This window comes from Copidosoma floridanum, unplaced genomic scaffold (genome assembly GCF_036245765.1).
Source record: "Copidosoma floridanum isolate Cflo_tuat_1 unplaced genomic scaffold, Cflo_Japanese_pri ptg000025l, whole genome shotgun sequence".
NCBI classification, from domain to species: Eukaryota; Metazoa; Arthropoda; class Insecta; order Hymenoptera; family Encyrtidae; genus Copidosoma; species Copidosoma floridanum.
Window position 1 is genome coordinate 2,974,320 of NW_028321902.1, and position 13,745 is coordinate 2,988,064.

General features: G+C 35.8%; 4 protein-coding genes across 6 annotated transcripts in view; 2 read left to right on the top strand and 2 right to left on the bottom strand.

The window, feature by feature from the left end:
* Positions 1 to 1,285: 1,285 nt before the first annotated feature.
* On the bottom strand, positions 1,286 to 4,892 carry Echs1 (Enoyl-CoA hydratase, short chain 1). 2 transcript variants are annotated; one of them, XM_089595172.1, is made up of 6 exons: positions 4,617 to 4,892; positions 3,564 to 3,566; positions 2,388 to 2,719; positions 1,750 to 2,074; positions 1,611 to 1,678; positions 1,286 to 1,533 (listed from the first exon to the last, which is right to left on the bottom strand). In XM_089595172.1, exons 1-6 carry the CDS (start codon positions 4,702 to 4,704, stop codon positions 1,468 to 1,470), a joined length of 882 nt encoding a protein of 293 aa, XP_089451298.1. In that variant the 5' UTR covers positions 4,705 to 4,892; the 3' UTR covers positions 1,286 to 1,467. The 2 variants fall into 2 exon arrangements, with proteins under 2 accessions (XP_089451298.1, XP_014212612.2); XM_014357126.2 differs by lacking the exon at positions 3,564 to 3,566.
* Positions 4,893 to 6,025: 1,133 nt separating this feature from the next.
* On the top strand, positions 6,026 to 10,153 carry LOC106642381 (integrator complex assembly factor Brat1). 2 transcript variants are annotated; one of them, XM_089595364.1, is made up of 11 exons: positions 6,026 to 6,246; positions 6,328 to 6,624; positions 6,703 to 6,927; positions 7,028 to 7,443; positions 7,509 to 7,724; positions 7,786 to 8,127; positions 8,199 to 8,397; positions 8,473 to 8,645; positions 8,724 to 8,821; positions 8,887 to 9,148; positions 9,220 to 10,153. In XM_089595364.1, exons 1-11 carry the CDS (start codon positions 6,111 to 6,113, stop codon positions 9,742 to 9,744), a joined length of 2,889 nt encoding a protein of 962 aa, XP_089451490.1. In that variant the 5' UTR covers positions 6,026 to 6,110; the 3' UTR covers positions 9,745 to 10,153. The 2 variants fall into 2 exon arrangements, with proteins under 2 accessions (XP_089451490.1, XP_014212634.2); XM_014357148.2 differs by having other exon boundaries at positions 6,703 to 6,918; positions 6,989 to 7,443.
* On the bottom strand, positions 9,974 to 12,124 carry LOC106642360 (uncharacterized). Its single transcript, XM_014357117.3, has 2 exons — positions 11,917 to 12,124; positions 9,974 to 11,581 (listed from the first exon to the last, which is right to left on the bottom strand). The coding sequence occupies exons 1-2, from the start codon at positions 11,965 to 11,967 to the stop codon at positions 10,595 to 10,597; spliced, it is 1,038 nt and encodes a 345-aa protein (XP_014212603.2). The 5' UTR covers positions 11,968 to 12,124; the 3' UTR covers positions 9,974 to 10,594.
* stv (BAG domain-containing protein starvin) overlaps positions 11,663 to 13,745 on the top strand; it is a 36,338-nt gene continuing 34,255 nt past the window's right edge. Inside the window, exon 1 of the mRNA XM_089595365.1 lies at positions 11,663 to 11,854. The gene's annotated coding sequence lies outside the window, so the exon portion shown is untranslated. The remainder of the gene's footprint in view (positions 11,855 to 13,745) is intronic.

Genomic DNA, 13,745 nt, shown 5'->3' on the forward strand with positions numbered 1-13,745 from the left:
GCGTTTCGTCGTCCCTTACCTGTCCACGAGGATTTTCAAACAGAAGAAACGTCGTGAATCGCATATCCGTGTCTCACATGGCATCTTTTGCAACATCCGTGTGGTAATTCCACAACTTTTTCTTGAACTTTCTGAACATCTCGTGTCGCGCATCCGCTCTGGAGGCTCCACAACCTCACCCCCTTCTCCTGTGTCGTTGTTTTCGTCGTCGATAAAAACCAAGGCCTTGTCATCGTGCTTAATAACTTTCAGCAGTTTGGGGTACGTCACGTCCATCCTGAATGACTCAACGACTTGTCCTTTCGTGCCCCCTGACGGCCTGCCCAGTGACTCTTCCAACAATACTTTCACGGCTGACTTCAATGTCACCTTCGAACTCCTCGTCGGCACTAAGCTACTGTACTATAATCTGTACTTGAAACTACTGTTGGCAGAGCCTATACTTCGATCCCGCCAAACCTAACCTCATACCGGCATTTTTTCTTCGGTTGGAAGTGTGTTGTACGTTGGTCAGCGCGAAAAACAATTCAACAGAGAGAAACTACAGCAAAGCCCGTGAGTTTGACCATAGTTCATTGTTCATGGACATGTATATTTATGTCAAAGCAGCACCAAGAGTTGATGGAGATGGAATTTCATCCCAGCGGAGCCCGGTAGAGTCTGAAGAAACATAATACCGGCATCTTAGGGGGAGTCACTGACGAAAAGATTTAAATCCTGTATCGAGCGTACATAAGAAGGGCATGTATTCATGCGACGATCGCGTGTAGAGGACATAGAGACATAATAATCTCTATGGTAGAGGAGGCCATTATTTCTGGCCAATCGTCACCGACCGAGATACTTACCGAATGCAACCCCAAAGTCTGTTGCAAGAGCCCTGATCGACGTGGTTTGAACTGACGGGTCTAGCTACGTATGGCTCGTCGTACAGGTAAAAAGCGATTCTGGCGAGTTAATGAGAGATCGAAGTTTTTTTTTCTAATCAGGTGCACACGCGATTTTTCCTCCTTTTTTTAAAAAAGTACAAAATCGCAAATCGATCGAAAACGATCTTTGAATGAAGAATTTGACTTTCACGAATTGCTCGCTATAAAAACTGTATGTGAGTATGTACAAACTATACATTTACGTTGTCAATTAGTTATGTAGATATACATCAGTTGGATCGAAAACGCAATGTTTAAATCGTAAAAGTTTACGTCATTGTTTAGGAACACAATTAAAAATGGATTGTGAATATCGAATATGGATGATTTAAAAAAATAACAATAACACAATAATGTTGGTTGGTAAACTTTATATTTTTATATATACAAATGTCAAATAAAAAAACACATGTTCAGTATAAACTTGGTATATAAAAAAATAGATAAATGCAATAACATTCATTCATACATTTTTATTTTTGCAATATTTCATTTGATGAAAAAAAAAGGCATCACATTACAAAAGATAACAGAGCTCCTATTCATTTTTGAAGTTTGGAGAGCGTTTCTCGGTGAAGGCTTTCATGCCTTCCTTCTGATCCGCCTGTGTACAAAGAAACAATAATCAATTAAGACGTAGAAGAAGAAAAAATATTCATATAAATGTTCACAAAAACTCACAGTTGCAAAAGTCGACCAGAACAATCGCTTCTCGTAGTCAATGCCTTGCTGAAGAGTAGTTTCGTAAGCTAAAACACGATGATTGGGAAAATTAAAGGTGCTGTAAGAAAATGTTGACAAAGCTGAATAATAAAATTACCCTTGTTCACAGAATCCTTGGCCAGGGCGACAGCGACCTGGGAGTGCGAGGCAATTTTCTCGCCGAGCTTGACGGCCTCCGGAACTAGCTGTTCAACGGGAAAAACTTTGCTGACGAGTCCGCTTTCTTTGGCCTCTTGGGCGGTTATCTGATTGCCGGTAAGAACGATCTCCATGGCCAAACTCTTACCGACGGCGCGCGTCAGTCTCTGAGTACCACCGGCTCCGGGTATCGTGCCGATCGCGATTTCTGGTTGCCCAAACTTGGCCTTTTCGCCTGCGTAGACGATGTCGCACATCATCGCGACCTCGCAACCACCACCCAGCTGTGGCAAAATCGATTTTTTTTGTTTTTTAGAAAGCATTCTAACTTTGACTTTTCAACAGAATCCTATCTTATCAGCAAAGTGCCTTTTTTAGCAGTGTTTTATACGGAACGAATGTTATTTGATCAAATAAAAAATACTGATCCGAAAATCCTTTTAATGTTAGAATTGAAGTATTTACTTCAAACATCACCCGACAATTGTGAAGTGAATAAAACGTTAGATTAACATTTATTAGAAAAGACACGTAGTCGGTAAAATGGATTTCTGTAGTCATTTTTGCCGAAAATGACAGTATAAAAAAAAAACTCACAGCGTAACCATTGACGGCAGCGATGATGGGCTTCTTGGCTTTGGTAATGCCGTTCCAGGGCTCCAAAAATTTTGTCTTGACGTTGTGCGAGTAGGTGTTGTCCATCATCTCCTTGATATCGGCGCCGGCGGCGAAAGCCTTCTCGTTGCCCGTCAGCACCACGGCCCCGATTTTATCATCGGCGTCGAGCTCCTCGATCGCGTTGTTCACCTCAGCCATCAACTTGGCGTTCAAGGCGTTCAGAGCCTTCGGCCGGTTAAGCGTGATCAGGCCGACGTTGCCCTTCTGACCGACTTTTTCCACCTTGATGAACTCGTAAGCCGGAGCTGGTGCTTTTTTGGGGGGAAAAATCAGCTTTGTCATACAATTTTTTTTTTGATCAGGTGTATGTGCATGGACTTTGTCGTTTTATCTTACTATACTCGTGATGTACAATACTCAACAAAATCTCTCCACCCATAAATAGCACAGTTCAGTCAATAATTATTGTCTATTAAGCTTCCTATTAATTATAACTGTATTTATCTCTATAATCAACTACAATGGTAGCTATAATTGACTACAAAGTGGCTATAATCATGTACAATTATTAACTATAAAAAGTAGTGTATAAATTTCACGCTAATTCCAAACAACAAAAATTATTTAATCATCTTTTTTTTCTTTCGGGTATATCCGTCATAATGGGCGCTATTATCCATATGATAAAATTAAAACGGAGAGGTTCAAGTATTTTTGATCAATAAACAAAAAAACGAAAAAGTTTTAATGATTAAATTATTTTTTTGGAGAACAAAGTTTGTTTGGTTCTCTTCCGAAACATAATGCGCTATTTTATTATATTGGCTGGAAAAACTTTTTTTTTTATTTTTAATTTGAACGCAAAGTGTGTTTGAATGGCCAAGTGAGTAAGTACAATTTTTTTCTGGGAATTAACTTTTTTTTTTTTCTTCTACTGATTACTTCGTTCGGGAGCTTGAACAACGCAACAACTGAGTATCAGAGATAGCAGTGCTTCTATGTAATTGTAGATTACACGTTTATTTCGTGTAATGTATTTTGATGGTACTATTACCAAGTTAGTTTGACGAGAAAGATGAGCACTTCTTATCAACGAAATGTGTTTTTTGTTGATAGAGCCAACAAAAAGTGTTTCGTGAATGTAAACAAGATTACCGGCTTTCTCTTGATTTCTCGAATTTTTACGTGTCTTTTTCATTGAATCGTTCAATGATGTAGCTTTTAGTAACCTTTTTTTCGCTTTGTCCGTTATATTAGGCATTAAAAATTTTACAAATGTATGTATGAATGTGGAATTGAAAAGAAATACACGTGTGCGTCAGTGCGTGTGCAAAATAAAATGGAAAAAACAAGAATCAAAATAAAAGAACATCAGAGCCGGTTATGCTAATATATAGGTGTCTCGTTTCTCTCACATGGTATTCGTTATACGTGGCATGTATATACGAATGAAAAAAAAATTAAGTTGCCGTAATAAAGCAAAACTAATTTATGTTTCATTAACTACGTAAAATCAAGCAAATTTTTTTTTTTTAATTGGTACATAAAAATATTTTTGAGTAACAATGTTGATTGGATTTTTGATAAGAATTTTCATAACGATTATGTAATGGAACGATTGGAACGCATCAGAGGAACAAAAAAATTACTACGAAAAATTCACCTTATCAATGATATGATTTACTATTATACCAACCCAACTCTCCTGCACATTATTTTGAAAAGATATTCGAATAAAAAAATACTCAGCTACTCTGGTTACAAAAAACAAACCAAAATATTAAATTACAACAATACATGTTGAAAAACGTATCGACTTTTTCGAAAATCAATTGAGCTTCGCGAGTAAGTATATATATAGATGGAGCGCGCGGTGGCTCGGTCGGCTAGGTCGGGGATTGGCACGCGGGAGACCGTGGTTCAATTCCCGGCCAGTGCGACTTTTTCGGGCAAGTACCTCTGTGTCTTTCACATGTGCTTTTTCACCACGCAATGCTCCTCGAGGAGGGTTTAGGCGACCTTCTCGCAGCATCATTGCCTAATTCCCCCTACCCCCCTCCTGTAATGGGAGGCCTCCCATCCCTCTTCCCTTCCTTCTCCAAAGTGCTAAGTGCCCATAGTAGTGCCCTTATTAAAAAGGAGCCGGACGTAGAGCACTATAATATAAAAAAAAAAAAAAAAATATATATAGATGATTGATAAACTTACTGGAATAGAATTTCGGAGTCTGGGCGGCACACTTGACGAGGTTAGACACTCGTCCGGCCAACAATCGTCCAACAGCTGGATTAACCATTTTTCAAACGTAGAATATAACAAATTAACACCTAAAGGATGTTTAAAAAAAATAAAATGATTTCAAAAAAAAAATAAATAAAAAAACAGCTTTCGCCTTCCTTTGCTCGGCAATTATACTACTGATGACAAAAAAACACTGCTCTCTGCGGCAACAGTGCGATGCGGAATCGGTGCGTCTGAGAGCCAAATACTAGCCTCACCCTGTATGTTGTACACAAAATGTACTAAAAAACACTTATCAATTTTTGTGATAACATAACGAACAGAAATACATTTGCATGTATAGCTTCAACATTAGTTTAAAAACTTTTTTTTTATTTGTTGCAGAAAAATGTTATTTTTTTTTTAATAACATGTACTTGGTAATTTGGTATGCATCAAAAGTGTAATGTTTGATTAAATTTTAGATTTGTAAGTTTAAAAAACACAAGTCGTCACGTGATCAAAGCTTTTATGTGTTGATTGGGTGATTGGTGGAAATCGATCACGTTATTATTTTCAAGAACAATATTTAAAAACAGTAGTAATTTGTATGGTACATGATGTGACAATGGAATTTAATTTGTTTGTACTGCATTCATAACAAAGCAGTAATAAAAAATCATCTGTAAAACTAAGTTTTTCAACAATAGATTTACATGAAATTAGAGTCTCATAAGACAGCCTAGAACAAAATCTTCAAACTTTTGCAATTTTTAAAACTCGTTTGACAATTGTAAACCTGAAATTCAAAAAAATACACTCAACCAAAGTCGTCTGCTAACCTAGAAAACAACAAGTTGTTGTGGTGCGTGCAGCATTGCACATGCGAGATTGCAATTTGCATTACATTTTTAATTCGTCAATTGGGCGAAATTTATGCTATAAGTACGAATAAATAAGGCAATAGATATGAAGAAAATAAACACAGAAATTTTAAGATGAAGCTATCAGTTTTAAAAGAACATATCAACAGCTGAAAAAAGGTTCTATACCCAAGTAGCTGCAATTGTTTGGAACTGTAATACGATGTACATGTGCAGATATCAAAAAAATACGACGGCTAAAGATGTGCGTTATACGGCCGTTACATCACCTTTTTAACTACATTTATCGCCGCACTAATACAAGAACAGTAAAGTAAACAATTTTTAACAACACCGGACCAACAAAACCAGTAGGTACGATCCTGGTAAATAACTAGTGGACAGTTTAAACTAGTTTGTCGAATAGTTGTTGTGCTTGTACAGTGATTTGTAAAGTATAATTGGTGTATTTATGAAAATATTAATCAACACCGATATGGACAGATTTTTTTATATCACCAGAATAAACTGATAGTTAACCAAGATTTTTTTTAAGCATCCTTAAACGCAAGCTTTGCTTCGTTACTTTATCAGCTGCTGAATTTTTAAGTTTTTCACAATGTCAAACTTTGAAGGTAGTTCCCACGAAAAACTAGAGCAGGTTTTAAAGTTGTTCCTACAGCCAAAATTCCATGTTGTGTCTACTACATACTTGGATCTGTTATTAACTCACATCAAAGATGCAGTTAAAAATGGTATCGTGCATTGTTACAAATATATATAAAAGTAAAATAAGTATGGTATGTAGTGACTGACGTATTAATTTTATTCTTTAGGTGACAAAAAAATTTTCCAAATCATTCAAGATTGGTTAACTACTGTATTGCACACATGGAATTCAAACTGCCAGCCAAGTCAAAATTTGATAGTTTTTACCATCAAATTGATTGGTACCATATCTGTGGAAGAATTAGATTTTTTGCGTTTGAGCCAAGATGGTTTACACACTAGGATGTGCGAAATATTTGGATATGAAACCGAAAATTCTTCTGCATCTATTAAAATGGCTTTTTCAATGATGCTTGTTAATTTACTTGAACACCAAAGTGGACGGTTGTGGATAGCAAATACAGGTATTTACAATAATTTTTTACATTTTCAACTACAAAAGAAAATTAATATTTTACTCAAATCATCAAACGTCACTTTAGGAGCTTGGAAACAAATCTTGGTATATGCCCAACAAAATCACACGATGTACGTGACAAGAGAGTGCCATAAATTTTTGTCCAAATTACTTATTTTGGAAAACAAAAATGAAGACTTTTGCCGAGAAATGATTCTAGCAATATCAGAACCACTTATGAAAGTGACAATCGACTCACAAACAACAAACAAATTATCAGATCAATTGCTATTCAATACGAGTAAGTGTAGCTGTAACGAAATTAAATTGATATTTTATAAAATCAGAAAAATCGAACGATTTTATTTCAGATAAGCAACTTCACAATGAACAAATGAACCTTTTACAAGCAACAATAGAGCTGTTGCTGCAAATTATAGATTACACAACATTCTACGATTTTACAAACCCAATTCCTGCAATGTTTGAGAAGCTTGTGTCTATGGAGAGTCGTGTGAAAACTGTATTTGAAACGACCATCAGTACTCCGATGGTTAAAGTGGTGCACAAGCTCGTCAAACTACTTATTTTTGTAAAACTGAGATCCTCGGTTAAGGAGACGGATGAAGTTATCCCTGACAAGATTTATGAACAATTCACATTTGGGCTGTATTATCATGCTATGATGTTGTTATCCAAAAACTATATAACAGATTTTGTGCTATCCAAGAAATTAGGGTACGAATTTTGGAAGAGATTAATCAAAACTAAACCCTTGAAAATACCAAAGACTTACAGGTTTGAAGATCAAAATGTAGCTTTGATGGTGAGCCAAACTCCAAATTTTGTTGCAATTCAACCATTTATGTTTTATAATATCACACTGTACAGATCTTGCCGTTAACTGCGACGTTCAAGCCTGAATATATGAAAAAGCACTATCTTTTTGAAGAATTTATCAACAAAATGTTTGATATCACGAGCACACCTGTACAGAGACTTGCTTATGCTGTACGTGATGTCATATTGAAAAACGACCTACCCATGGAGGCCATATGTGTTGTGACAGTTAATTATTTGTTAGAAATGGCTGACATAATGGACAGGGTAAATAATAAAATCGACGAATAAATGAGATGAGTCATTTTATATTATTTTCAAATTTTAGGAAGCAGCTGTGATGGTGTTTCAAGTTTTGTGTCATTCCTTAAAAAATTTTGTAATGGACAGCTCGCAAAATAACAAATCGTGCTTTCCAACAGATAATTCGACAGTTGATGGTACAGTCACCAACAACAGTGTACCAAGCAGTGTGTTTAAGAAGCAAATAAGAAATTCTTTCCTTGACGGTGACCCGATCAACGATAAGAAGATGTTGCTGGCAGCTTTGCTCAACGGTTTAAATACATTTACCGAAAAGTACAAGCTGAAATGGCAGGAATGCGTCGAAACCATCTGTATGCTGTCCATCGCTCAAGATATACTGAACCACACAGGTGTTGATTCCAAGGTGCATTTTAAATTTGATTATAAAATTTAGTTTTCATATTTGCATGATGATTAATGAGGGAAATTTTTCAGATTTGTATATTGGCTTTGAAAACGTGTAAGCTGTCGATACAAAACTTCATGCCGCCAAATCTTGCATTGCTCGTCGATTTCGACGAGTACACGAAACAAATCGGCCCTACTCTGTTCAAAAGAATACACGACACAAACTGGGAAGTGCAAGACAGCGTACTCGAAATACTAAACACCATCGCTTGTCTTTCTGAATTCAGTTAGTACCCAATGACTTGTTTTCATTAAAAAATACATTGACACCAAAGAATAAAGCAACATAACATTTTCTCAGAGTATCCACCTTATCAGTCATTTCTGTTGGAAAATCGTTTCTTACAAGTTGCCATTGACATTGTCAAAAGAGGAGGCGAAAGCTACGTAAGAGCCTCAGCTTTGACCTTTATTTCTACTGCAGTGCGAATAAATACGCTTTGGGAGAAGCTCTTGAGTCAATTGAATTTACTGGTATGTTGCGAAAAAAATGTTTAAGTATTTTTTAAAGAAAAGAATGGTCAAAGTTTAATCAGATTTGCAAAATTTCAGGATATCGCCATAAAAATCCTACACACGGAAAGCGAAGCTATCGTCAGACGAGAAGCTGTAGCTTTGATAAAAGCGCTGTACATTCACAGAAAATGGCAGTAAGTATCGATATTATCATATACGTTTTGATGAACACAAAAATCTAAACTTTTTAATATTGAAGGAAACCAATGATTGACACGATGAGCAATGCAATGACTGTAGCGGCAGTTCTCGATCTCCACTGGGAGGTGAAAGTTAACGCGCTGGATTATTGGAGACATTTCATCACGTCCCATTTAACCGACCAGGGTATGTTGGATGGTCACTTTCCCGCTTGTACATTTTCCAAACAGCACAGAAAGATCGTCACGCTGGATGCGACAGAAATTAAGCAACGACTGAACAAAGCTCTCGATGAATTGTCTCAACAAAACTGCCTTGGAGTACGTTAAATAATAGTACACAAACATATATATTTACAACCAGTTTTTAAAGAAAATTGTCCGTTTCTTAGGTCTTGCTGGTTACGTTAAAGGACGAAAGCGACTTGGAGGTGTCCAGGACCTCGGCCAACATAATTGGCAACCTTCGCAACATTTTGCTTAAATACATGATCGACGAACCAGAGCAAAAATCTATTCCTCTCAAAGACATACCAACTATCGACAGCAGTTATAAAGTGTGTCCCCAAAATACTGCTCAATCCAGTCCATCCGTGGAAAACGTTAACGATGCCGTTATCGAAGCTATAGTCGACGCGAGCGATGCAAATCTGTTGGCTGCTATATACAATGAGACAATGAAAATGGACGAAAGCATTGAAAATTCAGAGACAATCAACGGAAAGGAGACACTTGAGTATATAAAAAGCATCACGCGTCCTGAATTTCTGAATGCGATTCTCAAGTTCAATCTTGATGAGTACATCAAAGAGCGCAGCGAGTGGCTGCAGAACTACACCGTGAGCTTTAACTCGGTGCTGGATGATATTCTAGTCATCAGCAATCAGAAGGAGATAAACACAATGGACTGTTATTGAAGATTTTTTTTTTTATTCATTATGCCACAGAATGCTATATTTTTTTAATTTTTATCTCTTCAGACTTTGCTGTTAAGTACGGGAAATCTTTCTTCTGCGCCTTGGCTTGCTTTGGTTGTTGTTTAAAGTAATAGAATGGGTGTACAAATAAAAGGTGTTGAACATGGGATTTTTTATTATACACGAAAAATCTTGTATATTTTTATTAAAGAGATCATAAATTGACAAGTTTTAGAAAAATATTTAAAGTTTAATGTATTCGTAAGAACAAAGTGCCTTAATAATGTATATTTATTTAAATGTTAGTCGAACGCTCGATCTTATTGATAAATTGGAAATAATTTACCTTTTGTAAATTTCATTATGGGTAGTCAAGAAAAAAATAATTATAAAAATGCGATTTTGATATTCGTGACAGATTATGGTTTTGTAAGAAAATTTTATAATAAAATTATCCTTACAGATAACTTTTTATTCAATAGTGACTTTATACAATTAAAATTTCATACCATTTTGTAGTACTAGTTATTTTTTGACTATTAATAAGAGAAAAAAAATACAATGATAGTTTATCGAAATATACACACGTGTTAATGAATTTCAAAAGGAAATCTCAAGTGTAGGATTAGTCACAAAATTGTTTTGAAAAAACAAACTGGTAATCAGACCTTCATAATCATATACAAATCAAAGTAACCGTCTAAAAATGTGATTGAACACCTTATTATCGAATATTGATCCATTTAATCCTAAAGATCTGATAAATTTGAGTAATACCAATAGAATTTTCTTTTAAAATACAATTACAAATCCCGTATATATATATACAAATAAGTATGTATATATACTCTCACAAAATATTTTTTCTCCTCAGTGACTTTTTTAAAGCAGACAGCCGTTTATAATCTTCAAGTTCATGACACAGACCATTAGCACTCCGCACAAAGTCTTCCATACTGATCTCTCTAGTCCAACAGAGCTCTTTTTTGAGCACCCTCATGTCAATAAACCTATCAAACAAACTTACATCTATGGAACTCTTTTCGAATCCCCTCAACTCTTCCTCCTCTTCGCTTTCAACTTCACCCTTCACCACCACTTCCTTTGGCACTATAGGGATATCAATATACCTCTCCACTCTGACTAATGGAACGGAGCAGCTTTTAGGTACAATGGCTATTTGTACTCCTCGATCCCTTTCCTCCTCCTCCTCCTCCTCCTCCTCCTCAACTTCTTCAATTTCCTCCTCAACCTCTTGCACTTCCTCCTCGACTTGTTGCACTTCCTCCTCGACCTCTTGCACTTCCTCCTCGACTTCTTGCACTCCCTCCTCGACTTCTTCCTCTTCCACGTCTTCTGTTTCCAACTCTATCACTTCTTCCACGGGCTCCACTTCGTTTAGCAAACCATTGTGAACAGCGATCTCATCGTCGGTTCTCGCTTTGCTCAATTGTACAGTGCAATCGATGGGCGACTCGGTATTGTCACCCTGATCACCATTGACCCTCAATATACTACTGGAGAGGTAATAAAACTGGGAAGGCTTTTTGGAAAGGCTGCTCCAAATGGAACGTTGCTCCGCGTTCTCCTTTTCCATTTGGGAAGACGAGGACTTTTTTGGAGCACTGACTATCTTGACCAGGCCCTTCCAGCCTATCACCGAGAGAGACAGCTCCTCTGTGCTGTGCTGATAGGTCTGGTGCCAGTGCAACTCCGACAATGATACCTTGGACGACTGACAGACGACGCATTGGAAGCGCGTGTCCTCGAGCTTCATCCTCTTGGCTGCTGCTGATGCTGGCCGTGCTGGAGCGGCGGTGCCGGCATTGCTGTTGTCCTGCAAACAAACGTGTTCTCTCGACTTAACCACAATTTTCCCAACCGGACAATTGTAGCTTCTGTTTTTGCTATATACTCGCAGTGTGTGATCAAACTCTCGTCTCGTCAGGTGCAAGTACCTATATATATATACACGTATATAGTATACACTTGTGAACGTCAGTTGACAATCGAATATCAAGAGATCACAACAGTGGATACCAAAATAACAGATGTTCAAATGTTTACGTGCTCAACAATACGACATACTGGATGAAAAAGAATATTATAGGTATGTGTCATTTGTTTGTCACGGGTGACGCGTATACAGTGTGCATTATACGTTTGACTCACCTTCTTTAAGTTAAGTACCCGTTCGGAGCCGTTTTGACTGTCGGTCAGCATCAGTTTTGCTTGAATTCATTAAAACAGGAGATGGTTGTTGGGTTAAAAATTACAACTCAGTTATTGCGCCGGAAAAACGTTAAAAGTGTATGTACATGATGTAATTATATACGCGTTTGTTTTAAATAAAGATCCGTGAAGTAAACTAAACATATACCCAAGCGCCGTGTAATATATCACAATATCTATATGGCTATGGCGCGCGTATATAAATATATATATATATTGCACACACACAAAAGGAGAGAAAGGATAGATGAGGTTACGTTGGGTCTGTCAGCTGGTAAGTAGGTACGAAAAACGCGCGTTTCAAAATATACCGCGAACGCGTGGAATATACCATCAGCTGATTTGTTGTAAAAACTATATTGATACTTTTGTTAATTTTTCTTTCCATTATTATAAAATTACTTTTTTTAATCGCACCGTTTATGGCAATTTGTAGAATTTAAGGTTAAAATAAATTAACCTTGTGATATTTCCATACATAAAACATTTCAGGAAAAAAATACTTGCAATATTCAATATCCAACAAACAATTTTATATTATTTTACCACGAAAAAGTCTCCATTACAGGTATATAATATTTTTTTTATAACTTTTTTACAGAAAATATTTTTTTCTTCTTCATCTAAGCGCATTCTTTTTGTTGGAACAAATTGTTTCCTGATTAAAATTCACAATAAAAAATTTTCTAGCAAACACGTGTAGGTACTAAAATTTAACGTAAAGTATTTAAAATTAAATATATCAAAAAAAATTTTTTTGTTCTTTAACTTTTTTATTTTAAATTATTATACCTTGTTGTTGCTGGGAAAATTTTTTTAATTTCTATGTTATTAAGTATTAATTGAAAAAAAATATTTCAGCATTTATAATGTGTTGTACTTAGAAAATAATTATATTGAAAAATAACATTGTTAAAGTTTCCGTAAAAAGTTATTTAACATTTAAGATGATAAATCTTTAGCAAAAATTTTTATTGCAAAAAATTGAAAAAGTATCATCACTTAAAACTGTATACACTATTTACTACATAATAAATAAAATATTCCATACGGTAACGCATTTAACCGAAATATACAATAGAAATCTCGTTATGAAAAGACAAAATCCTCGCAATCTACACAATGAAATAAGCAGGATTAAATTACAATGTTTAAGTTTAAATTATTGAGCGTATAATTCGTCCTTTATTTCAGTGAGATGAATAGTATTTGCAAAAACTATTTATTAAACTGGACTTTAAACGTATTTCTAAAACATCAAAGCAAAAAGAATTCATAAAATTGTATATGTATATAAATGTCGACCTAAAATTAAACTTTCGCGATAAAGGTGAGAATAAAGAAAGCAACTACATCCATACGGTTGAAAAAAAAAAAAACAACGGATCCATCAACCTTCTTTCATATACTTTTTATTTACAAAGGAAAAAAAGCACTCCTCGCACGAGTGACCTCAATGCAATGTGTGTAGATCACTAAATCACATTTCTTTCTTTCATAAAAGAGATAAAAAAAAAAACAAAAAAGAAATTTGTCGCTCGTCCATGCAAAAATAACTTTGCTGAACGAGAAAGTTTCACTCGAGTGTGCTCCGATTACGGTGTATATTTTTTCTTTGCGCACTAGGCATTTTTTTGTTCTCTGTTCACAGACTATGTTTTTCAGATAAGTGGACCGGTAATTTTTGCTCGAAAGTTTCGAACGATTTCTAGATGCACTAATTTGAAAAAAAAAAAAAAATCTAAAATTTCTAGATTCTCACGTGTTCT

Coding starts and splice junctions, on each gene's coding strand:
- Echs1 (XM_089595172.1), bottom strand. CDS start 4,704: ATGGTTAATCCAGCTGTTGGACGATTGTTGGCCGGACGAGTGTCTAAC. Junction 2,075..2,387: donor CTGCCGTCAATGGTTACGCT/GTGAGTTTTTTT, acceptor ATTTTGCCACAG/CTGGGTGGTGGTTGCGAGGT. Junction 1,679..1,749: donor CAAGGATTCTGTGAACAAGG/GTAATTTTATTA, acceptor ATCGTGTTTTAG/CTTACGAAACTACTCTTCAG.
- LOC106642381 (XM_014357148.2), top strand. CDS start 6,111: ATGTCAAACTTTGAAGGTAGTTCCCACGAAAAACTAGAGCAGGTTTTA. Junction 6,625..6,702: donor GTTGTGGATAGCAAATACAG/GTATTTACAATA, acceptor ACGTCACTTTAG/GAGCTTGGAAACAAATCTTG. Junction 9,149..9,219: donor CTCAACAAAACTGCCTTGGA/GTACGTTAAATA, acceptor TCCGTTTCTTAG/GTCTTGCTGGTTACGTTAAA.
- LOC106642360 (XM_014357117.3), bottom strand. CDS start 11,967: ATGCTGACCGACAGTCAAAACGGCTCCGAACGGGTACTTAACTTAAAG. Junction 11,582..11,916: donor GGGTACTTAACTTAAAGAAG/GTGAGTCAAACG, acceptor GTTTGTTTGCAG/GACAACAGCAATGCCGGCAC.